The sequence below is a fragment of the Papio anubis genome, chromosome 16 (assembly GCF_008728515.1).
Source record: "Papio anubis isolate 15944 chromosome 16, Panubis1.0, whole genome shotgun sequence".
NCBI lineage: Eukaryota > Metazoa > Chordata > Mammalia > Primates > Cercopithecidae > Papio > Papio anubis.
The window spans coordinates 13,632,186-13,656,186 of NC_044991.1; the positions used below are offsets into that span (position 1 = coordinate 13,632,186).

A 24,001-nucleotide genomic window follows, 5' to 3' on the forward strand; every position below is an offset into this window, starting at 1 on the left:
CACCTACCCATCCACTGATCTCCCTAGCACCCTGTCTATCCACTGGTCCTTACATCCACACATTTATCCAACCTTCTAGCTGTCAGTCTCCCTAATGGACCACCACTCCACCCATTGGCTTTTCTGCTCAATCTTCTGTCTGGGTCTATTTATCCATCCATCCATCTACCCACCCAACTGACCAACTGACCATCACTTGCAGACTATCCAGCAATAGGCAAGGTGCAGTGAGGAAGTGGGAATAAAACAGCAGAGATGCGGCCCCTGCCTTCCAAGGCTTATCTGTTAGGACGATACGATGAGTGACTCTCCTGCCGTGTAGGTAGATTGTGGGGCAGGGAGGAGGTCATACATGAAAAGCTTCCTGGAGGAGGTAGGCGTTTGGCCCTTGGTGGGAGCTAAAACTTAAATGGGCAGGAGGAAAGGAGAGAGGCAAAAACCAAGTGGTGGAGTGGAAAGTTCTTTACAGTGAAGAGCAGGGAGGAAAAGGTGGCAACCGGGCAGGGCCAGAGCCTGGGAGACTGCCAGGCTAGGTGGGGACTCTGGTCTGAGTAGAGGCACAGTTCTGCTTTGAAGTTCCACACCAGAGGGGGAGGCATGATCTTGTGGTCAGGAGCTCCAGTCTGAGAATGGAGACACTGCTTTGCACTCAACAGACCAGTCTCAGTGGAGGGGCTGGGGGTGCGGGGGACATGGCCTGCTTTTAGGAAACCCCAAAGGAGACTCAGGAAAAGACTCTCCAGTCACCTCCTGGCTCTTCTGGCTCCATCGTTCCTGCACCCTACTTTGGAAGTCTCCTTTGGGGCTCAGAGACCCACCTTCTGTGCCCTGTCCCCATCCCCTCTGTCCCAGGGGTGCCCTGCGGGACATTCACCTTCCAGTGTGAGGACCAGAGCTGTGTGAAGAAGCCCAACCCACAGTGTGATGGGCGGCCCGACTGCAGGGACGGCTCAGACGAGCAGCACTGTGGTGAGCCCTGCCCGGCTGCCTGGGGCCCTGGAGCTTGGGAGGGAGGGGAGTGCCCACAGCAGGACGCTGGAGGGAAATCTCACCCCTGTTCCCTGGTCTCTCTCTATCCCACCCTCTGCCCCCTCACACCTGGGTCTTTATGATCTCTCCCCCTCCATTGTTCTCCTGTTCTCTGTCTCTCCATCTCTTTCCTTTGCCCTTCTTCTCTGTTTGTCTGCTTCTCCCCTTCCCCTCCTCCTCTGTCCACCCCACCACCTGCCCCCATCCCCAGACTGTGGCCTCCAGGGCCCCTCCAGTCGCATTGTTGGTGGGGCCGTGTCCTCCGAGGGTGAGTGGCCATGGCAGGCCAGCCTCCAGGTTCGGGGTCGACACATCTGTGGGGGGGCCCTCATCGCTGACCGCTGGGTGATAACAGCTGCCCATTGCTTCCAGGAGGACAGGTAAGCGGGAGGGTGTGGGGGCCTAGGCCATAAGAGGCAAGGGCAGGGGAGGCTGGGTGGGCGGTGCACTGTGTCTGAGCTCTTTGCAGATAGAGGGAAGGGTGGTGAACCCCTCAGACAGGCTACTGTGATGTGGGTTCTAGTCCTGGCTCCACCAGGACCTACTGGGTCCCTGGACACATTGTTCTACCTCTCTGCCATCTACTTTTGGTATCTTGCTTTAAGTTGGGCCAGTGATTCATTCATTCATCTCATTCACTCATTCAGCAACACTTGTTGTGCTCCTACTATGTGCCAGGGGCTATGCTAGATGCTGGGGATACAGTAAAGGACAGAACTGCCCTACCTGGTCATAAGCTATGACACTCCCCCAGGTGTGACATGAAGTAGCAGGGAGCCCCCAGGGGACATCTCATCAGGCCTCATGGCCATCTTTCCCATCTGCTTGGTGGGCTGAAACCTTCCCCAATCCACCCGCAGACAGATCTGGGCTCCAGATGCTGCCCCCAGAACCTGCACAGGGATCCCCTTTTGTATCCTCTCTGGGGCACAGGTTGCTCTGACCACCTAGCTCTCTTTAACCCCATCCCAGGCTCCGCACTGCCCTCAGGTAGAGAGACCCGAAGGCTGCCCACCTGCCATGCAGGCAGCTGACTGCGGCAGTCCAATTCCTCCACGGTCAACGCCCACCCCCTCCCCACCAGGACCCACCAACCTCGGGGAACTCAGAGCAGCCTGGGGCCGTAAAGTGCTAAGGAAAAAAGAAATCTGTGTCGAGGGCCTGGCCCTGTGCTACATTTTTTAGATACATGGTCTTAGTGGATTCTCTCAAGAACAGTCGAGTAGAAAATGCCGTTCCCATTTTGCAGATGAGGTGGCAGAGGCTTAGAGAGGCACACACATGTCTAGGGAGGGATAAAGCTGGGGCCTGGAACCCAGGCAGGCCGAGGGGGTGAAGGCTGAACGCTGTACCACCAGCTAGGCGGCCTTCAGGGAGGGAAGGGAGGGCTGGGTGTGGAGGGCACTGTCCCAGGCGGCAGTTGGCTATCCTCAGGGTCCCTGGATGGGGAGAGGCAGCTTCCCCCCACCCCACCCCACCCCACCCCACCCCAGCATGGCCTCCCCGGCGCTGTGGACGGTGTTCCTGGGCAAGGTGTGGCAGAACTCGCGCTGGCCTGGAGAGGTGTCCTTCAAGGTGAGCCGCCTGCTCCTGCACCCGTATCACGAAGAGGACAGCCACGACTACGACGTGGCGCTGTTGCAGCTCGACCACCCGGTGGTGCGCTCGGCCGCCGTGCGTCCCGTCTGCCTGCCCGCGCGCTCCCACTTCTTCGAACCCGGCCTGCACTGCTGGATCACTGGCTGGGGCGCCCTGCGCGAAGGCGGTAAGCGGCCGGCACGGACGGCGGGAGGCGGAGGGAGACCGTGTGGAGCCGCTTCGCCACACCTGGCCTGGAGAAGGGCGGGGCTAGGGGTCCCGGGGCTCCACCCCACAGGCCCTTTACTCCTGGGATTCAAATTGGGCTGAATTTTACGGTACAAAACCACCCTTTAATGCGGCCCATAGGCCCCTGCCCCTGCCCTCCTAGCTCTTCCCTTCATTCTGGAAGGGCATTATGTGTGGGGCAAAGGGGCAGGTCTGGGGGGCCACTGCCCACGTGCAAGCTCCACCTGCTGCTCCTTGGCCTGCAAGGGCGGAGGCTCTTAATTATTAGCACTTTCCACATCCAGGCTGAATTTTAGGGGAACATGACTTCACGTAATCCATCCAATAGCCCTGGGGCGGATGCTGTGGCCCCATTTTATGGATGGAGAAACCAAGGCTCCACACACAGCCAGAGAGGACTGGAGCAGAGATTAGAACCCAGGACTGGCTGCCTCCAGAGCCCCCGCTCTTCCTGCTACTGCTCTCAGAAACAGGGTCTCTCCCCTTTCTACCTTCACTAACCAGAGCTGGCCGTCCCTGGCGGCCACCGTACAGTTTTGGGGACACAGACCCAGCTGGCAAACCTACAGACATGCCCTGCAGCCTTAGTGTTGGTGGCTTCACAAATGTGTACAGTGACTTACAATCTGGAGGCAGGCAGGGCTGCAGAGATATTTTGAGGATGGGGAAACTGAGGCTCAGAGGAACAGTGACTTACCCAAGGGGATGGCAGAGGTCATGGCGAAGCAAAGGCTGGTTCATTCACTGTTCCTTCACTCATTCAGTCACTCAATGACACTTTCTGAGCACCAGCTGAGTACCAGGTATGGGGTTAAGGGAAGGGTACATCAGCATGGAGAGAGAACATTCTCGGGGGAGACAGACAGTGATAAGGGCTGGCATGGATGGGGAGGTGTAGGGACAGTGGAGACACAGAGGAGGCTCCTGCCTAGATAGGGTCAAGGGAGGCTTCTAGGGGAGGGTTGTTTAAGCTGAGGCCTGGAAGATGAGTTGGCAGCATCCAGACAAAGGGAAAAGACATTCAGGTGAAGACACAGGTGCCAAGACAGGAAGACCTGAGAACATCCGCAGCCTGCCAGAGGGGCCAAGGTGGGGGGCAGGTGTGCCTGGGCAAGGATCAGCCAGAAGGGCAGACAGGGCCTTGCCAGCCAGTGTAAGGATCTTGGGCCAGGAGTTCTCCCTCCTACCTGCACCTTAGAACCATGCGTGGAGCTTCAAGAAAAACCCTTGTATCAAGGCTTCCCAGGGGACTGTGATATGCTGCCCTCCTGGAGAAGCACTGGGGTGGACTGCAGAGTTGGGGCTCCGCAGAGTTGTAAGGCAACGGTGAAGGGGTAAGATGTGGGCTTTGGAGGCATCCCCAGGTGCTGTAACATAGCAGCGAAGAGCCAGCCAGAGCCCAGAGGTGCCTGAGCAGACAGAGGTGGGGGACGAGACGCTGGAGTAAGACACTCATCCACACGGGCTTCTTTTTTTTTTGAGGAGTTTCGCTCTTGTTGCCCAGGCTGGAGTGCAATGGTACGATCTTGGCTCACTACAACCTCTGCCTCCTGGGTTCAAGCGATTCTCCTGCCTCAACCTCCTGAGTAACTGGGATTACAGGCATGCACCACCACACACAGCTAATTTTGTATTTTTAGTAGAGTCAGGGTTTCTCCATGTTGGTCAGGCTGGTCTTGAACTCTTGACCTCAGGTGATCTGCCCGCCTCGGCCTCCCAAAGTGCTGGGATTACAGGCGTGAGCCACTTCGCCTGGCTCTCCACATGGGCTTTGGTCAGGGGCTCTGTCTCCATGAACCCCACAGAGAAAGAGCTAGAATAAAGTGACAGGGAGGCAGAGGGGCAGGTGGAACCCCAGCAGAGGTAAGGGTGGGCAGAGCAGGAGAGAAGCAGGCTCCTGAGATGCAAAGGAGCGTTAGGGAGGAGAACAGGTGCTCCAGGTTCCTTAGATCTCACTTCTGCCCTTGACCACGGACAGGCCCCACCAGCAATGCTCTGCAGAAAGTGGACGTGCAGTTGATCCCACAGGACCTGTGCAGCGAGGCCTATCGCTACCAGGTGACGCCACGCATGCTGTGTGCCGGCTACCGCAAGGGCAAGAAGGATGCCTGCCAGGTGAGTACCCCCAGCGTGGGAGGGAGAAAGCAGAAAGGATGCTGCTCACATCATCAGGGTCTGGCCCTGTGCTCACATCAGCCTGCTGAAGCCTCCCATCCTCCCAGCAAGGTGGCGATGGCCGCCCTCACTTTACAGAAGAGGAGACTGGGGGTTGGAAGGGTTGAGGAGCTTGCCCAAGGTTGCAGAGCCATGGATCAGAAGAGATGCTGTGACGGGCAGGTGTTAGGCTCAAACCCAGTTCTGCTCCTTGCCCATCACAAGGCACTAGGCCCAGGGTCCCACAGTGAAGTGGATGCAAGGAAGAAGAAAGGCGTGTCAGCCACAGAAGGGTGGCGGAGGCAGAGTGGAGGTGTGGGGACACAGCCACAGTTCCAGGAGGGCCCAGGCTGGCTGGAGGACGAAGAGGGCTGGCTTGGGCTCTCTCCATTTAGCAGGCGAGGAAAAAGCAGAGCTTTAAGACTGAACGTGAGTCTCTGGCACCCAGTCAATTCCCAACAGTCAGGACTTAATCCCCATGGCCCCTCGCCTAGAAAGGGGGTGCCCTTACCCTGCTTCAGTCCTTTCTCCTTTCCCCCTTTCAGGGTGACTCGGGTGGTCCGCTGGTATGCAAGGCACTCAGTGGCCGCTGGTTCCTGGCAGGGCTGGTCAGCTGGGGCCTGGGCTGTGGCCGGCCTAACTACTTCGGTGTCTACACCCGCATCACAGGTGTGATCGGCTGGATCCAGCAAGTGGTGACCTGAGGGACTGCCCCCCTGCAGAGCAGGTCCCACCTCCTGGACTCAGAGAGCCCAGGGCAATTGCCAAGCAGGGGGACAAGTATTCTGGGGCGGGGGGGGGGGGGGGCGTGAGCGGGCCCTGTGGTGGCAGGAGGTAGCATCTTGTCTTGTCCCTGATGTCTGCTCCAGTGATGGCAGGAGGATGGAGGAATGCCAGCAGCTGGGGGGGGTCAAGACGTCCCCTGGGGACCCAGGCCCACACCCAGCCCTTCTGCCTCCCGATTCTCTCTCCTCCGTCCCCTTCCTCCACTGCTGCCTATTGCAAGGAAGTGGCTCAGCAGCAAGAATGCTGGCTCTACGTCCCCAGGAGTGTCTGAGCTGTGCCCCACTCTGTACAGAGGCTGCTTGGGCAGCCTTGCCTCCAGAGAGCAGATGCCAACTTCGGAAGCCCCTGGTCTAACTTGGGATCTGGGAATGGAAGGTGCCCCCATAGGAGGGGACCCTCACAGCCCTGGGGACTGCCAGGTGGGCCGGCTGCCACCGTAAGCCAAAAAAGGTGGGGAAGCCCTGACTCCAAGGTCCTTGCCCCACCCCTGCCTGCCACCTGGCCCCTCACAGCCCAGACCCTCACCGGCAGGTGAGCTCAGCTGCCCTTTGGAATAAAGCTGCCTGATCCAAGCCCCTCTGCTGGAGTTTGAATGGGGACCCGGGCACCAGCCTCATGCCCTTGACTGAAGCAGTCCCTGCTTCCAGCACAGCCTGTTTGACAAGTGTCCAGAAGGCCAAGGTGGGCTCAGTGGCAGCAGGCGTGGCCACTGAGGGCCACTGAGGGCTGGGGCCTCTGGGGCAGCTGCCCAGGTCCCAGGAGAAATGGTGGGAAGGCAATCGTTTGGGGACCCTCAGGTCACAGGGAGGGATGTGAGGAGCAATGGTCTCCTTTTGGAACCTTAAAGGAAACAGGCTCAGAGAGGCAGTTAAGACATCCTCATGGTGGCACTGGGGGTTAGGAGTGGAGGTGGCATAGACTCCTGTCTCCCAGTTCCCCGTCTGCCATGGCCCCCTCCAGCGTGACACTCATTCCCTTTGAATTCTTTGAGTCATTGAGTAGGCACTGTGCTGGGGCCACAGGGGTGAAGGACCTAGCTCCTGACCCCAGAAGCAATGGGGATGATCCAGTGGGAAGGGGATGGAGGGGAGCGCAGACCGGGCAAGTCAAGGCAAGCTGCCTGGAGGCTGTGAGACTTGAGCTGGGGTTCAGAGGTAGTCAAGGTGGGAATATCCGGGAGGGATATTCCAGGCAGGGGAAGAGCATGTGCAAAGGCACAGAGTCCCGGAAGAATGAGACACACTAGGACCCAGCAAGCCGAGTGAGTGTTAGAACAGAGCTTGAGAGGGGAAGGACTGAAGAATTCAGAGGGGCAAACTGAGGCGGGATAGCAGAGCCTGGAGCTAAGCCAAGGATTTGACCCTGCAAGTTCTGTGGAGCCATGGTAGGCTCTATAGCATAGGGGTGACATGAGTGGATTCACATTTTGGAACCAGCCTTGGCACCAGTGTGCAGGGAGTGGCAGGCAGGGAGGCTGGTTAGGCCACTGCAGGATTCCAGGAAGGAGAGGATGGGCCGGGACTGAGCGGCGCCACGGGATGGACTGGAGGATGATTTCGGACCCCTGAGGGCAGTTGTGACGGAGCCAGGGGGCCCGCTGGAGGTGAGGGTGGGTGCCCAAGTGTGGACAACTCTTTCTGGAAGCCTAACTGGGAGCGGAAGGGACAGAGGGCGCTTCAGAGGGGCCCTAGACTGAAGAGGGATTTTTCCAACATGGGCGCTGCTGCCAGGTCTGTGGGTGAATGAGGCAGAAGGGGAACCAGGGACGGGAAGCACCCACCTGGGTCCTGCCAGGAGGAGCCGGGGCAGCTGGGCGAGCAGGGGGCGTCTCCAGAGCAGGTGGGCAGAACACATGCAGAATCCCTTGGGTGATCTGGAATCACCGTGGGCCCTACCCCAGTCTTCATCGGAATCCCGGAGGGGTGGGGGATGTCATCTGTTCTCCTAACAAGCCTCCTGGCGACTCTTGCAAGCATAGTTGGACCCCAAAAGTGAGGCCAGCTTTGAAGTGGAGCATCCTTAGGGGAAGTGGCGAGGCCCTCCAGGCTTGAGCTGGCAAGAGGGTGCCCCTGCCCCAGCCTATGGAGGGCCTGCGCCCTAGGGGCTCACTGCCCGGCAGGATTTCCTCGAGCAGCGGGGAGGCTCGGCAGGACTGGGGAGTTGAAGGAACTGGCCAGGGTGGGTGGAGGTCTGGGGTCTGGGCTGGGTCCAGCAGGCTCAGAGAAAGGAGAGGGCGGGGTGTTTATATTTCCCGGGATTTCGGGCAGAGGGGTGGCAGCAATAGGGAGGGACGGAGGTGGCCCAGGTATTAGAATAGAAGTGGGGGTGGCGGCGTCCTGAGAGGTTTAGGATGTGGCAGAGGCAGCCCAGGGCTCTCCCTAGAGTTCTGTTTACTGGCTCCTGGCCAGGTAGGGCAGGTGCTTTGGTATCTGGCCCCAGGGCAAAGGATGTAGCCAGTTCCCCAAGCCCTCCCTGCAACACACCCAGGAAAATGACAACAGGGCAGCGTCCCTGGGCTTTCAGGAGAAAGCTGCATTCCTCTGGGCCAGTCTACCACACCTTGAGTTCCCCAAAAGTGGCCCAGAGAAAGAGAGGGTGACAGCCAGGCTGGGCTGTTCCTTCGGGTTTTATTACACGGTGGGGTCCGACATAGCCGAGAAGCAAGGACCCATCCCAGGAATTCAAACACAGGACGGCCGCTGGCTCAGCCGCCACACCCACTCTCCCCGGGCAGTTCCTGAGTCCTCCACCGCCCCTGCCCAGCCCCTTCTGCTGCCTCTCCCCGCCCCCCAGGCCAGGCGCTGGGCCAGCAATGCAAATGGCTGGGGATGGGATCACCAAGGTGAAGGCCAAGCCACCTACCCCTACTCTGACAGGCCAGCTCCCCACAACCTGCATCCCCAATACCTGAATCTCCATTTGCAAACACAGTGTTACGCCCAGGGGTTGGGCTGGGTCCTTCCCATCCCAGGGCAGCTGAAGGTGGGTGGCCCCTATATACTGCCCGAGGGCCTTCAGGGACCTTGCTCCTCTGTGCACCCTCACAACAACCCTGTGAGGTAGGTGGGGTGGGAGGAGTTACCCCCTGGACTAAGGCTCAAGGAGGCGATGTGACTGGGCCAGGAAGGAGTGCATCCGCCATGCAGCAGGGGAGCCCGGGAAAGGGGACGCGGGGGCTGGAGAGACACAGCCAGACATTGCCACACGTCCGCCATGAGCAGTCGGCTCTGCCCAGAGATCCTGGGGCCCACCTTGGGCCTTGAGAGGTCCCGGGGGCCCCCGCCCCGCCCCGGCCCTGGAGGCAGGGGTAAGTCACAGCCCCACAGGTGCAGACAGAGGAGGCTTCTTCCTTCTCAGGCCCGGGGCCCACCCCATGGTACAAAAATAAAGGATTTCAGATGGGAACCCCAAGTCCCTGGAGGTGATCTGGGGCCTCACATCCGGGTGCCTCTGGCTTGTAACAGCTAGAAAAAAAAGAGGGGAAGGACAGGAGGATGGGAGGGACGGAGGTGGGGCCGGTAAGGAGGGGGTGATGCAGGGCCAGGGGGTGGAGGAGATTGAAGGGGCGGGGAGAGGGAGAGAGAGAGAGGCAGTTGAGTCACAGGCTTCCTTCTGGAGAAGGCGATGGGGCTGAGGCCCAGAGAAGGTGGATTCAGAATTGAGTGGGGGAGGAGCAGGAAGGGTGCCCAACTAACCCATCCAGGAGCCCCATGCCCTGTCTTGGGCTCAGTGGCAGCCACCTACAGAGGCCAGATTCTGCCAAGACTCTTAACGGGGTGGGATGGGGGTTGGTCAGGCTGGGAAAAGCACTGATGCCCCAGGCGAAAGGAGCCACGGAGAGCAGCTGTTTGTCCCCATTTTAGAGGCAATTGTGGCCCAGAGAGGGACAGTGACTTGCCCAAAGTCACACAGCAGGAAGAAAAGACTGGGGTGGGGGCTTGTGGGCATGTGGCCAGGTTTTTTTCTGACACTCTGCAATCCTTAAGCCAGCTCTGGCTGACACTTCATAGGCCAAGGGTATCCAAAAGTGGCCTGTCCTCCCCATCCCCACAGAAATAGGGGATGCCACAAGGCAGTGACACAGGAGCTCCTGGATGTGCAGGGACTCGGCCAAGGCCTCTGGCTTCAGCGGGTCCCTCCCTCCCCGCAAGCCTGGCTCTGGTGCTGATGGGCTGGTGGGAAAGTTCCCACTCCCTAACTTTCTTCTCTCAGAGCTTCACCCCCAAGGCCAAGGTCGGATGAGAAACTTTGGTGGGTGGAGATAATCAGCCGAAAGCTCGGCTCAAGTCCAAGGATCAAGAGATGAGCACCCTCCTCGCTCCACCCCTCCCTCCAGCACCGCCAAGCTACAAACCAGGGATGGCAGCTCTGGGGGCGGGCGAGGGGCCGAGGAGAAGCCCTCACTGCAAGCTCAGCCTCAGGTCTGAGAGAGTGCGGACGGGAACCTGCAAGGAGGAAACGTGAGGAGGAGGCCGGGAGGAGAGGAGGCGGGGCAGGGCCTGCGGCCGGGGCCCAGCCTCAGTGGTGCCCGGCAGGGTTGGTGGGCACACAGGAGGTGCAGCTGCGCCCCTCCTCCCCGGGCTGGGAGGCAGGAGGTACCAGAAGGGGCGCAGGAGGCGGCAGGCAGGACGCTCTGGGATGCAGGGCCAGGGGGCCTGGGTGGAGGGCACGGGAGGCTGGGACCAGGGCAGACCCGGGATGGAGGCGTGAGCAGGCAGAGAGAAAACCCGGACAGGGGCAGAGAGGGAAGAGGCAGGGTGCAGATGAGATCCAGGAGGAAGAAGAGGTGGATGAAGATGAGGCAGGACCTCCAGCGGGAAGCGGAGGAGGAGGCAGTGGTGGGAGGGAGAAAAGGTTAGCGGGATCCTGAGATGACTGGGCTGCAAAGAGAAAGTGAGAGAAGGGATGGTTATGCGGGTGAGGCGCCAGGCAAGTGGCTGAGCTAACCCTGGTGCCCCCCCAGCAGCCCCGGGGCCCCCGGTTCTGCAGCTGGCTCCAGCAGGGAGTGGGCGGGAGGCTCCGACTTTGCTTAGCAATCATCCTCCTGGGGGTTGGCTGCACCTTTCTCCTGTGCATCTGCCTCCACCTGCACCTGTTCCACCTCCACCTCCTCCACCTCCTCCTCCTGCTGCTGCTGCTCCTCCAGCTGCTCCTCCGTGCTCTGTGAACCAGCCGGCGGACCCAGGGAAGAAAGAGTGGAGACACTAACAGAGGGGCCAGGGCCTGCTGGCTATCCCCAAAGACCCGTCTCAGGCAAGGTGAAAGGGACCTCAGGAGAGGGAAGGGCTCCAGCCACAGAAGCTGGGGGCATCTTCTCCAGTCCCCTGGGCAGCTTGGGGAGGGCCTGGGGAAAGCAGCTGAGGATGGGGTGCTGTGGTCATGCTCTGGGGTCAGCCTGGCTGCTGTTACATAGAGTGAGGCTACAGCGAGGGCATGAAGCAGAATGGGGAGGGTGTGGGACTGGGGTATCCCTGAGGGGTGCCTGGGAAGGCCTTGTTTGGAAAGACTGCTCCTGAGTAGAAATGTGGCCAAGGAAGCCCCAGGGCAGACACCACCCAGATCTGGGATGCCACCAGGTCTCTGATACCCCAGGTCCAGGGGCTTTGGCCCAAAAAGGCAGAAGGAGCAGGCTCGCTCTGCACCCTTGCAGGGCAGCACCAGCCCTGGCAGTGGTGGGGGTGGGTGGGCAGGCAGGGTGCGTCACAGCAGGACAGGGAGGCAGACAGACAGACAGACAGGAAGCCAGAGATAAGCCTCCACTGTGCAGGGGTGGGCCCCAGGTGGGGCAGCCTGCCTTCTTCCCAGCCTGGTTCACGCCTGCTCTGTGGCTCTGCCGAAGGCCCTTGGGACTTCCCACCACAGCACTGTGTCCAGGGTGGCAGGACCCCCGCTCGGCCCCCTCCCCACAGTGGTACAGTGGATGCTGCCAGGGCACTCTCAGGAGGCTGCCTCAACAGGCCAGGCAGACACACAGGACTGGCAGCCACCAGGCTGCCCCCATCCTGCAGAGCGGCCAAGGAGGGGGCCTGGGAAGGGGCAGGAGTTACAGCGGTGGCTTCCCCATCCTGGCTCAGGCCAGCTGGGGACATGCACCCGTCCCTGGGGAATAAACGGCCATATGGGATCCCAGAAGCTCCAGGCTCCAAGGCACCACAAAGAGTACGTGATCCTCCCCTCTCACTTCAGAGAGCACAGCAAAGGTGCCGGGAGAGGACAAGCCCTGTCCTAAGTCATACAGAGTGCCACGCTGTGCCCTGACCCCTAGTCCATGCCACAGTGCCTGGTGGCCACTACGCGGCCCCCTTCACGCAGCCTCTGAGTCCACTCCGGCAGCACCCTGGGATGCTCTCATCTCACTGCTCCCAGCCTGGGCCTGGGTAACGGCAGGTGGCATGGGATGGATGGCGGTGGCTGTGAGCATGGGGTTGTGCATGGGCAGCAGGGGTAGAGAGGTGGAGGGATGGTGCAGGCGCAGGGGTGGGAGAGGCGGGGAGGGTGGAGGGAGACAGGAACCTTCTCTGGACACAGGCTGAGGCGGGTGGGCTCACCTTGGTTTTGCGGCTGGACTCTGAGCTCAGCCCATTCGGGGAGCTGTGGAGCTCCTTGGACACCACACACAGGAACTCTGCCTGGTCCTCGCTGCCGTAGTTGTAGGAGGAGCCGATGTTCACCAGCTAGAGGGGCGGAGCATGGGGAGAAAGACGCAGGTTGGTGTTGGGGGCCATGGGGCCGGGTAGGGCAGACCTCGGCACTCAAATCAAGACACCAGCTCAGATTCTGCTCTTGTGGCTTGCCGGGCCCGCTCCCGGGTTTGTAGAGGGCACCTCTGGGCAGGAGGGTGGAGTCTTCCCCCTTGCAACCTGTGCCTGTGGTCTGTGCCCCAGGACCAGCCTCTCTGCCTGGCTTGGCTGATCCGATCCCTGGTGGAGGGTGGCAGCATTACCGCTGTCCCTGCCAGCACCCCCAGCCTAGCCCCAGAGCCAGGCGGCCCTTCTCTAAATGCAGGCGGAGGCCTCTAAAGGGCGGCTGTCCCCTGTTCCAGATGTGGCTGACACAGGACAAGGTTGCAGGGTGGCATTGACAAGGTGGAGCCCCACAGAATATTCCCTTCACTCCTGGAAGCAGAGGTGGGACAGGTGGTCCACTCCTGAGACCAAAGGGCAAATGACCAATGGCCCCTGGCCTGCCTGCTCAGCCTCTGAGAGCCTGTGCAATTGCCAGAGACGCCCAGAGGCTCTCAGAGTGGCCCTGCCTTTGTTCCAGGGTCCCTAGAATAACCACGCCCACAGAGCCCTTCTGGCTAAGAAATAAGAAAGTTCTTCCAGGTGATGAATCTCATTCAGCTCTCAGGGACCCTGGAGGGACTCTCAGGCCTGCTGAAGGCCTCACAGCCAGGAAGGGGAGGAGCAGGGAATGGCATCGGGGGTCCCAAGTCCTTTCTGAGGGTCGCATACTTCAATATGGATTTCTAATGATTTGCACGACACTAGTGCCAACACAGGGAGTCCTACGGAGGGCTGTAAGCTTTACTGATGGCCCTTCTAATCTTCACAACAGTCCTACAGAGGAGGTACTGTTAGCCCACTTCACCGATGAGGAAATGGGCCTGTGGAGGAGATGCAACTTGTCCAACGTGGCAGGCATGTCCATGGCGAGGCCCAGGGGTGAGGCCAGGCCTCTGGCTCTGCACTGGGCCCATTCTTCCATCCCTCCAGGCCATCCTGGGGGCCCCGACCTTCTGCCTTGCAGTCTCCATGTGCCAGGGAGCGTGTGGGTGGGTGTGGAGAAAGGTTAGCCAAGACCTCTCCTTCTCTAAAGGCACTTTTGACCCTGGGCTCACTTTCTGGCTCTGCTCCTCTGGAAACCTGAGAGGCGGGAGGTCAGCTGCATGACTAGGGATAAAGTGCCTTGGGATAAGGATCTCCCGATGGGTAAACTGCATCTGGACTGGGGGGAACCATCGCTCACCACAAAGACCTCACGGGAAGCCACTGCTTTAGGCTCCCCTGCATGTTGCAATGCTGGCCGCTGGGCATGTCCCCTGCAGAGACCCTGAACACTGTGCATCAGGAACTGCTGGATCACGTGGTGCTGACTCAGTTCTAAGAGGCGCTGACTCCAGGTGGACTCCACTCACCTATGTGGATCTGGTCTCCTTGTACCTGGGCTGTCACTCGGGGGCCAGAGACTCGCTCATGCCACCAGACAGATCACCACCTGGTTGCTGTGAGGACTCCCACCAACAAGGATGCCCCGTGCTGCCCTGTGGCCACTGGGGCTCCTGTCCTCTCTCTCTCGGTTAACCTGCCACAAAGTGTGGTCTCTCCTAACCTTGTTTAGTTTGATTTCAGAAGACCCCTGGGGCAGCAGGGACTGTGGTGGGGAACCCAAGGCTGGGGCTGCAAGAAGGGAGGGGCCTGCTTGGTCAGAGGCCAGGAAGCCCTAGGGTGGTCCTGGTGGCACGCCCCGTCCCCAGCGCACCTGCTCAAAGCGCCAGCCGTCAGACATGGTGGAGACCATCTGCGTGAGCTCCTCCTCCTGGCACTGCAGCACGCGGTACACGTGCTTAGGCGGGACCTGGGGGCAGAAGGGTCACATAGAGGGCACCTGTGGGAGCACCAGGCACCCCAGGAGGGGCATGAGCACCTCCTGCCACCACCCCCGCAACATACCCAAAGAAGGAGAGAGGAAGAGAAAGAAGAGGTGGCTGCGGGGAGGCAGCCATGCTCTGAGTGCCTGCTCCTCACCAGGCATTCACCAGACGCCATCTCACTTAATCCTTCCAAGAATCCTAGGCATTATGGGACTTTCCATTGAGGCTCAGAGAGGTCCAGTTACTTGCCCAAGGTCACCCAGCTCAAGGGTGGAGACAGAACCAGAACACAGGTAATTCAAGAAAGAACATGGGTGGGGCTTGCGGAACATTCTGGGTCACCCTCAAGGAGTCAGGCCCTCAAGGAGACACAGAGCCTCCCCTCTTCAATCCCGTGGGCCTGGAAGATGGTTCCTCACTACCTGTCCCCCAACCCTTACACATCCCCAGGAGCAGGCGGAAAATCTCTCTCCCTCTTCCTGCAGACTGGCCAGGGAGGCCCAGGCTCCAGGCTCACAAACGCCAGCCCCAACAGCCTGTGCCGAGCCCACCAGGTGACCATCTGATGCCACGAAATGCACGATTTGCTAATCCTGCATTGCCCTCTGCAGGGCACCCTGTACCTCCACACTGACCCCCTTCTGCCTATGAGGAAGGGATGGGTGTGCCATTCCCACCCCTCTCTATCCCATAAGAGGAAATCAAGGTCCAGAGAGGGCGAGCCTGGCCCAACATCACAGAGCAAATGGGGCTGAGACAGGGACTGAACCCCATTGTCCAACTCCCAGTCTGGGGCTGTGCTGGGCAGCCTGGGAGCCGAACAACCACGCCTCTCCTTACAGGCCAGCCTGGTCTCCCCATGATAAACACTGGTCCTGTCTTTTCCAACCTCCTCTGCCTCCCGCCCCGTCTCCCAGCCTCCCTCTCCCCACCGGCCCCTGCCCTGGCATGTATGTTGCCCCTGCTCCCGACCTGGGTCACCGTGTAGTCCTTCTCTTCCATCCGGTCTTTGATGATGCGGATCAGCGGGCCGATGTTGTAGAACTCGGCTTCCTCCAGGACCCCTGGCACAGACAGAACAGATCCCAGGTCACTCCTTCTGCCTCCATGCCCCATTCTCCTCTTGTTCCCTCCACCCCGGAACCCACCTCCTGCTCCGATCACCCGCCCTGAGGGTGAGCTGAGTGTCTGTGATCTCAGGGGTCAAGCAAAAGGGAGCATTTCCTTCACTGGATCCCACGCTTCTTGTGGAAGGGGCTGAGAGGCTGCCACACAGCTCTGCTGTGCTGAGCGTGGTGACCCAGGGGCACCTGCCAGGCCACAGTCTGGGGCAGCTTTAGGGCCATCAAGAGACAGCAGGGTCATTGGGACTGATCCCCAGAATGTCACCATGAGCAGGGCCCTGCCTAACTCCCGATCATGTGCTCCTATTTATTAAGCACCTCTAAGTGCTAGGCGCATTACGTTTTTGAATTCTCAGAACTAGAAGGAGGTACTTTCATCATCCGCATTGAACAACTGGGAAAACTGAGGCTCCCAAAGAGAAGCAGCTTGTCCAAGGTCACACAGCTGGTAAGTGGCAGAGGGAACTCAAGTACCGCAGACTCCAGAGCCCTTGTCTTCCCACTGTAAGTACATACCCTTGTGACCACACGTTCCCCCAACTGCCTCACTCTACAGTTTGCAACACCCCACACGAGCTCATCACAAGTCCCAGGGATGTGAGGAGAGCCGGCCTTACTGTCCCCATCTGACAGTTAAGTTAATCTGGGAGATGAAGATGTCAGCCTACCAGTGAAGCGATGAGCCTCCAGCTGTTTCCACTCCCCTAGGCTCCCAGAAGGCAGGGGACCTTCGGGCCCTTTCCTTGACTGGCCTCTGGGCTCCCTGGGGACAGGGCTCAAATGAGCTGAATGTGTGTGTTCCCCAAAAATCCACCTGCTGAAAACTGTGATGCGATTAGGAGGGGAGGTAATGAGATCAGGGGATACAGTCCCCAGGGTGGGATCAGTCTTCCTATAAGAAAGATTGATTGGATGTGAGGGTGATCTGGCTGTGACGTCTGTCACCCCACTGAATCGCCAGGGTTGATTTAGCGGATCTGGCTGGCTAGGTGCATGTCCCCTTCCTCCCTCACCGCTCCAGGTGTGTCCCTCCCAAAGCTGCCAGCTCCGTCGAAGAGGGCGACCACCCCCGATAGAGGACCAGTCTTTGGTCAAGGGCGTGTGAGTAGCTGCGCTGCCCTGCTAGAACCTCCAAACAAGCTCTCGAGAAGGGGCGGGCGGGGGCTAGCTGCCTCTCTTTCTGCCATGTGAGGACACAACCAGAGGTCAGCAGTCTTCAGTCCAGAAGAAAGTCCTCACCAGAAGCTGCCACAAGGACCCGATCTCGGGTTTCTAGCCTCTAGGACCGAGAGAAATAAATTTCTGATTTTCACAAGCCACCCAATCTATGGTACTTCATGATTGCCGCCTGAAATGGCTAAGATGGGGCTCACATTTCTGATCTGCCCTCTGTCCCCGGTGCCCACACAGGACCGAACACAGAGCAGGAGGTCAGGGAGTGCTGCTACCTGATTGCGAGAATTATCCCCAGTGCCCTGGGCAGAGCCCTGCAGGTGACAGACAGCTAGCACCGCAACCCACATCCACCGGTCAGGCACTGAACTCCATGATGCATTGCTATTAACTCCTTTTATCCTCATGACAGCTCGGTGAGGTGGGTGCTATGGTCCCCCATTTCACAGATGGGGGCATGGAGGCACAGAGGGGTTAGGTCACTTTCTCAATGTCACACAGCTAGTAAGTCTCATCTCAGATCCCCTATCCCCTGGATGAGCCCTAGCCCTGTGTGATCCCCTAGCCCCCGGACAGGCCTGTGTGATCCCCTAGCCTCCGGACAGGCCTGCATGATCCCCTAGCCCCCGGACAGGCCTGCGTGATCCCCTAGCCCCCGGACAGGCCTGCGTGATCCCCTAGCCCCCGGACAGGCCTGTCTGCAGGTGTGGGAATAGCAGGGCTTTGAGAACGCAGGGCGTGTAAACAGGTGCTGGCTGTGACGCAGCTTGGGTGTTTACTTCCTTCCCGGCGGGGCCTGCTCCTGAGCCTAGGCCACTCCCATGGTATCTGTGCTCCCGCAGGGATTAACAGGGAAGCTGTGGGGTTCTGCAGGGCCAGGTACCCACAGTGGACTCTGGTGTTGCGGCCCTGACTTGCTAGAGAGTTGCTGGGCCTCCAGACCACTGTGTCCCATAGGGCTCAGGGAGGGCAGACCATGGCCCAGAGCAGGAAGGCACGTACAGATGCAGGTGCTGTCTGTGCACAGGATTCATGACATCTCCCTCCAGGAGGCAGATCACCGCCCCCATTTAACAGATACCAGTGGAGACTCAGCGAGGAGAAGTGACATGTTCAAGCTGGTCTGGGTGGATCAGCTGACCCAGAGCCACACCCTGTGTCCCAAAGAAGAGTTAACTTGGCATTGACTGTAGTCCTTGCCCCTGGCTGGGGCTCTGCTAACAGGTCGTTCTTCCAGACATGGCTTCCCCACTGTTTGTTAGGCCCAGATATGGGCATATCCAGGGCCTCTGCCACCTAGGCCTGGGGATAACCAAAGCCCCACTGGGAAGCAGACTGCCCCCTCCCCTGCCTCCACCCACAACCAGCACTGTGCCGCACAGGCTGCCAGACTTAGTGAACAGTCACCCGCTCCACCCACTTACAAGCCCTCACCAGGCAGAATTGGAGATACTGGATCAGCCAGAGAAAGAGAGAGAGAGCGCTCTCCCCATGCCTGTCAACACCAAATTCCTGTCACCCCAGCCTCCGGATGTGACGGTCCACATCTGGCTTCCTAGGAGGCCAGAGAGAAAGGGCATCACAGCCCACCGCAGAGGCCACAGGGCATTGCTGACTTCCTCTATCCCCTGCGCGTGTGTCTTTGTCACCTCCCTGACAGTACCCTGGGAAAGCTTGAGCCCGTCCGCTTGGCAGAGCCCCAGGCTGGGCACAGGCAGATGCTTGGGAATCAGACTCGTCCGGATGGGAAGAGGCAGGAAACAACGAAGCAGGCAGATGGCCATCCTGGTTGTCCAAATGGCTTGGGGCCTCCACAGAGGGCCCTGGCAGGCTGCAGAGGGCCGGGCTAGGATGTGGGCCCCAGGCCAGTCCCCTGAACCAACTCACCCTCCTCAGCCATGTCCTTGTCCAGCACCAGCTTGCCATGCCGGAGGAAGTTCAGGATGGGCCCGAAGTAGGTGGGGTCACGGTCAATGAGGTAGGCCCCGGTCTCATCCTATGGAGGTGAGGGATGCTCCATGAGCGAAGAGTGAGGCCTCTCCCAGGCCAACCCCACACATGCACAGGGAGGGAAGGCGAGTCCAGGGAGAGCTCTTCCCTGAATGGAGCAGGCACAAAGGAGCAAAAAGGCACTGGGGTCAGGTGGACCTGAGTTCAAACCCTGCTTCTGACTTTTCCTGAATGTGTGACCTTAGGCTAATGATTTGGCCTCTTTGAGCCTCACTCCTCTCCCCATCATCAGGGGTCGCTGTGAGCATCTGGTGACAGGAGGTCTGAGTGGCAAGTGGGCCAGCACAGGGCTTGGCGAATGTCCCTCTTAGAAGCTGTCCCCTGATGCCAGCCTCACTGCCGCCCCCAGGTCCCCAGGCTTTCAGGGGATGTTTACAAGTTTCCAAAGAAGCCACTATCTCACTGGACACTCAGGCGGGCAGGGAGGCACAGTGGGCTTCCATGCGACTCTACAGAGAGATGGGAGACATTGAGAGGCGAGGCGACTTGCCAAAGGCCACAGCATCGGAAGGTCACGGATGGGGGACAGGAGACCTTAGAGGTCATCTTCAGACCAGCCCTTCGTGTTACAGATGAGGAAGGAGGCTGAGCGCAGTGCAGGGAAGGGTCCGACCCAAGGTCGCAGCAGGCAGCGTGCAGCAGAGTCAGGGTGGGTGCTCAGAAACAGTGCCCGCTGGGCCAGCGCTCCTTCTAGATTCAGCCCGCTCACAAGGCGCCCCAGGGCTCCTCCATCCAGCTAGCTCCCTGCACCCCTCCGCCACCCACATCCCAAAGGGCAGGAGGAGTAGCCTCGTCGACTCCTTCCCCAGAGCAGGAGTCCCCTTTGGGAGGGAGGAAAGGCCCCAGGTCTCTCCCTGTCCACTGCCCCAAAGGAGAAGGTGAGACCCCGATCCAGGGCGGCTGGAGAGCTTCTAATGGCCGCGACCTGCGTTGTCCCGTTGCCACGGCAATGGGCACATCCCTCACTACCAGACCCACCTCCCCCTTCCCTCCTCCTGCCGCTTCTTCCCGCCTCCAGTTCCTCGGAAATGAACGCAGTCGGGTCCCCAGCCTGGCGGGCGAGCCAGGCCCGACAGCCCTGCGTCGGGCCAGCAGAGGACCCACCGCCCGCTCGCCGCCCACCCCGGGGGCCTCACCCGGTCCGACTGCAGCTCTTCCCCCTGGCACAGGCGGCTGAGGAAGGACTTCTGCTCGCGGCACAACGTCTGCCGGGTGGTCAGGAACACCGTGCCCCCGACGTTGAGCCGCACCCACTTGCCCCAGCCGCCTGCGGCGCGGCCGCCCGCCCCCGCCGGCGGCGCTGCCTCCCCGGCCTCCATCCTCATCGCCGGCCGCGGCGTCTGCATCCTCCTCCCGGGCGCGGGGGGCGGGAGGGAATCACGCGCGGGGCAGGCCGGGAGCTGTAGTCCGCGCCTCCTGGCTCCGCGTGGGCCGCGGGGAGGGTCCCGCCCCGCGCTGCTCCCGCCCCGCGCTGCTCCCTCCTCGCGCAGCTCCCGCCCCCGGTCCCGCCCCGCTTCGCCCTTCCCTGCAGGCCCGCAGTCTGGGCTAGTGAAGCCAAATCACTGTGTATGGGGAAGGTCGAACTCCCGATCTCTGGGAAAAGAATGAGTGCTTCCCCAAATCGCAGTCCTCCCATTGGTCCGAGCGTTCTTGTTTTTCCTTTGTGCCATCTGCCTCATCCAGCTGCTGATAAGGGAAGAAACTTCCCCGACGAGGAATCCCCATAGCATTGACCCGCATGTGTTTCGTCATATTTTTTCATTTGCCCTTTGTGTGTATCGGGGTGGGGGCGGGGGGGGGGTGGGAGTGGGTTCTTTCCTTCATCTAAGTTCTTGGAGAACGACGTAGCTGGACCTGAGGTTGGCTGAGCACCTGTATGCCAGACACTTTGCGTAAGTGTGTTATTCATTTAAGCTCTCAGCAGCCCTGTGAGTCTGGTATTTTGGGCTATACCCATTTTACAGATGAAGCCACAGAAGCGAAGTGACCGCTCTACTCACATAGCTGGTGAGTGAGTACCCGCTAAGGCCTCTTTCCTGCTCCCCGACCATGGAATGTCAGGGATCCTTGGGAAGGACTTCTAAGGAGGAAGAGTAGAGCAGGCCCTGGATCCCAGTCAGGAGAACTGAGTTTCCATTCTGGCTTTTGGCTGTTCTCAGTTTTTCCAAGTCCTCCCCAAGGAGGAGGAGGGATTAGTTCTGCGGGTGGCTTTCTGAGTTATTTCCCAGTTAACTCGGAGGGGGACTGTCATTCTGTGGACCTCAGGATGGGGAAAGGGACCCCACCATGTGGTCTGGGACCAGGGAGGGACAGAGGCTGACAAGGAAGCTGTTTCCTTAGCTTCCTCTCCTTACTGGTTTCAGTCCTGGTCCTGGCCTATGTGGGAGAGGCTCCCCTCACTGATCCAATGTCACACACAGCTAGCCCGAACACTGGGCATCCTGGCCCTGTACTGGGAGAAGTTTCCCTGTTACCACCCAATGCCCTGGTTTCTGCATAAAGCTTTTCTCCTTGGCAGGGAGTGGATCAAAGGTGTACTGGAATCCTGCTACTTAAAATTCACCAGGTGTGTCCTGAGCAACTTCCTCTCTGAGCCTTGGCTTTCTGCCTTGCCAAATGGGACTTACAATAGTTGTGACCCCAGAGCATTGTTGTGAAGATTAAGTTATGAAATGTCTGTAAATACCTAGCATAGGCTGGGTGTGGCGGCTCACACCTGTAATCCCAGCACTTTGGGAGGCCAAGGCTCACTCGAGCCCGGGAGTTCAAGACCAGCCTGGACAGCATAGTGAGACCCCCCCCCCCCTCTCTCTCTCTCTCTCTCTCTTTTTGACATAGAGTCTCACTCTCTCACCCAGACTGGAGTGCCGTGGCACCATCTCGGCTTACTGCGACCTCTGCCTTCTGGGTTCAAGCAATTCTCATGCCTCAGCCTCCTGAGTAGCTGAGATGACAGGCATGCACCACCACGCCTGGCTAATTTTTGTATTTTTAGTAGAAATAGAGTTTCACCACGTTGGCCAGGCTGGTCTCGAACTCTTGAGCTCAAGTGATCCTCCCGCTTTCGCCTCCCAAAGTGCTGGGATTACAGGTGTGAGCCACCGCGCCTGCCCCCCATCTCTATTTTTTAAAAATAAAATGATAGAAAACAAGAAAAACAGTGGGGCGTGGTGGCTCATGCCTGTAATCCTAGCACTTTGGGAGGCCAAGGCAGGCGGATCACAAGGTCAGGAGTTCGAGACCAGCCTGACCAACATGGTGAAACCCCTTCTCTACTAAAAATACAAAAATTAGCCGGGCACAGTGGCACACACCTGTAATCCTAGCTACTCGGGAGGCTGAGGCAGGAGAATCACTTGGACCCGGGAGGTGGAGGTTGCAGTGAGCTGAGACCATGCCATTGCACTCCAACCTAGGTGACAGAGTGAGACTCCGTCTCAAAAAAAAAAAAAAAAAAAAAAAGAAGAAGAAGAAGAAAGAAAACAAACAAAAAAACACCTAGCAGAGTCCCTGGCATTTATTATGTTTGAATGCATGAATGGGTGAATGAGATGGGATGTGAAGTGGCCTTGAAAGATTGGCAGGACTGCTGGCACTTAGTGAGGCCTTGACCATTGTCAGCTAAAGCAAAACTAGAGCAGGAGATACTTCATCCACGCAAGGGTGGCAGGCAGGAGAGTGACACGGTCAGATTTGCAACATGGATCAACCTTAGGTTGCAGGGAGGGTGGTTTGAAGCACAGAGAGACCAGTTAGGAGACCACCTGCATCTGGTTCAAGAGTAGGGGGAGCCCAGGCCGGGCGTGGTGACTCACACCTGGAATCCCAGCACTTTGGGAAGCCAAGGAGGGTGGATCACCTGAGGTCAGGAGTTTGAGAGCAGCCTGGCCAATATGATGAAACCCTGTCTTTACTAAAAATATAAAAAAATTAGCCAGGCGTGGTGGTGCACGCCTGTAATCCCAGCCAACAAAGTGTCAGAGAAAAGGGTCCAGGGAGGGTCTCGGGAGGTAGGGAGAGGGGAGGGTGGACTGAGTGGGGAAAGAGAAAAGAGCAAAGCTGGATGGGGAGGAATAAGGGCATTCCCAAGGCCAGGTGTGGGCCAGTTGGGATGAAACAAGTTGACCTGAGGAGAAGTTGGGAAGGTGTCAGATGCAGTGGCTCACGCCTGTAATCCCAGCACTTTGGGAGGCCAAGGTGGGAGAAGCTCTTGAGCCTAGGAGTTCAAGACCACCCTGGACAACATAGCAAGACTGCCGTCTCTACAGAAAATTAAAAAAAAAAAATTAGCCAGGCTTGGTGGCATGTGCCTGTAGTCCTAGCTACTGGGGAGACTGGGGTAAGCAGATACCTTGAGCCCAGGAGATCGAGGCTGCAGTGAGCCATGATCACACCACTGCACTTCAACCCGCGTGACAGAGTGAAACCCTGTCTCAAAAAAACCAAAAAAGTCAGGAAGGTGAGTTAGAGCCCCCACATTTCCTGGGCCAGCCCCTGCCCACCTAGGACTGCCTCTCTCTACTGAGCCATGTGGATGCTGCAGCAGAACTTGGATAGCACCGAGTCTTTCAGCAAAGGAGGAGCATCATCAGTGTGGCATTTGGGGAATCTTAACCTGGCATTGGTGCCAAGATAGATAGTTGGGGTGGGGGAAAGTCCGGGGGCAGGGAGAGAGAAAGGGGGAGGGAAGGGTAAGAGCCAACATTTACATTGTCGGGGACCTACCCAGAGACCAACCCCACTTCCAGTAGCACCATTTTCTGGTCTGTTTCCCTCACTCTACAGTGTGAGCTCCCTGAGGACAGCCTGTCCCAACTCTGCCGTATTGCAGGTGTCAAAGATGTCAAACACTGGGCCTGACTTGGGAGGGGGATAAATGGAACAAGAACCCAAATACACTGGAAATGTCTTTAGGGCAGAGATGGAGTCTTCTTCCTTCATGCTGTATTTCCATGTTATTTTTTTTTTTTTCCTATTTATTTATTTAGAGACCGAGTCTCACTCTGTCGCCCAGGCTGGAGTGCAGTGGTGCGATCTCAGCTCACTGCAACCTCTGCCACAGGCACCCGCCACCATGCCTGGCTAATTCATATTATTTATATTTTTTAGTAGGGATTGGGTTTCACCATATTGGCCAGGCTGGTCTGTAACTCCTCACCTCAAGTGATCCATCCACCTCAGCCTTCCAAAGTACTGGGATTACAGACATGAGAACCTGGCCCCATGTTATTTTATTTCACTGCTTCGTGCTTCCCATGTGCCAGACACTGTCCTAAGTGCAACACCACACGTACTGTGCGTATCC

At 58.7% G+C, this 24,001-nt stretch overlaps 2 protein-coding genes across 13 annotated transcripts in view; one reads left to right on the top strand and one right to left on the bottom strand.

Moving 5' to 3' along the window:
• TMPRSS6 (transmembrane serine protease 6) overlaps nucleotides 1–6,368 on the top strand; it is a 39,916-nt gene extending 33,548 nt beyond the window's left edge. For both annotated transcript variants that reach the window (XM_031656326.1, XM_031656327.1), the window contains 5 exons: nucleotides 853–969; nucleotides 1,241–1,409; nucleotides 2,523–2,794; nucleotides 4,835–4,971; nucleotides 5,556–6,368. In XM_031656326.1, coding sequence (XP_031512186.1) covers nucleotides 853–969; nucleotides 1,241–1,409; nucleotides 2,523–2,794; nucleotides 4,835–4,971; nucleotides 5,556–5,714 — 854 coding nt within the window. In that variant the 3' untranslated portion in view covers nucleotides 5,715–6,368. The remainder of the gene's footprint in view (nucleotides 1–852; nucleotides 970–1,240; nucleotides 1,410–2,522; nucleotides 2,795–4,834; nucleotides 4,972–5,555) is intronic.
• On the bottom strand, nucleotides 2,939–20,046 carry KCTD17 (potassium channel tetramerization domain containing 17). Of its 11 annotated transcripts, none has more exons than XM_003905495.3 (9): nucleotides 19,833–20,046; nucleotides 18,574–18,682; nucleotides 15,362–15,453; nucleotides 14,278–14,373; nucleotides 12,345–12,470; nucleotides 10,858–10,957; nucleotides 10,605–10,676; nucleotides 10,151–10,241; nucleotides 8,405–9,260 (listed from the first exon to the last, which is right to left on the bottom strand). In XM_003905495.3, the coding sequence occupies exons 1-9, from the start codon at nucleotides 20,040–20,042 to the stop codon at nucleotides 9,191–9,193; spliced, it is 966 nt and encodes a 321-aa protein (XP_003905544.2). In that variant the 5' UTR covers nucleotides 20,043–20,046; the 3' UTR covers nucleotides 8,405–9,190. The 11 variants fall into 11 exon arrangements, 10 of the variants coding, with proteins under 10 accessions (XP_031512189.1, XP_003905544.2, XP_009215500.1 ...); XM_009217236.2 differs by having other exon boundaries at nucleotides 10,396–10,676; nucleotides 19,833–20,043; XR_652830.2 differs by lacking the exon at nucleotides 10,858–10,957 and having other exon boundaries at nucleotides 10,396–10,676; nucleotides 19,833–20,043.
• Nucleotides 20,047–24,001: the final 3,955 nt, after the last annotated feature.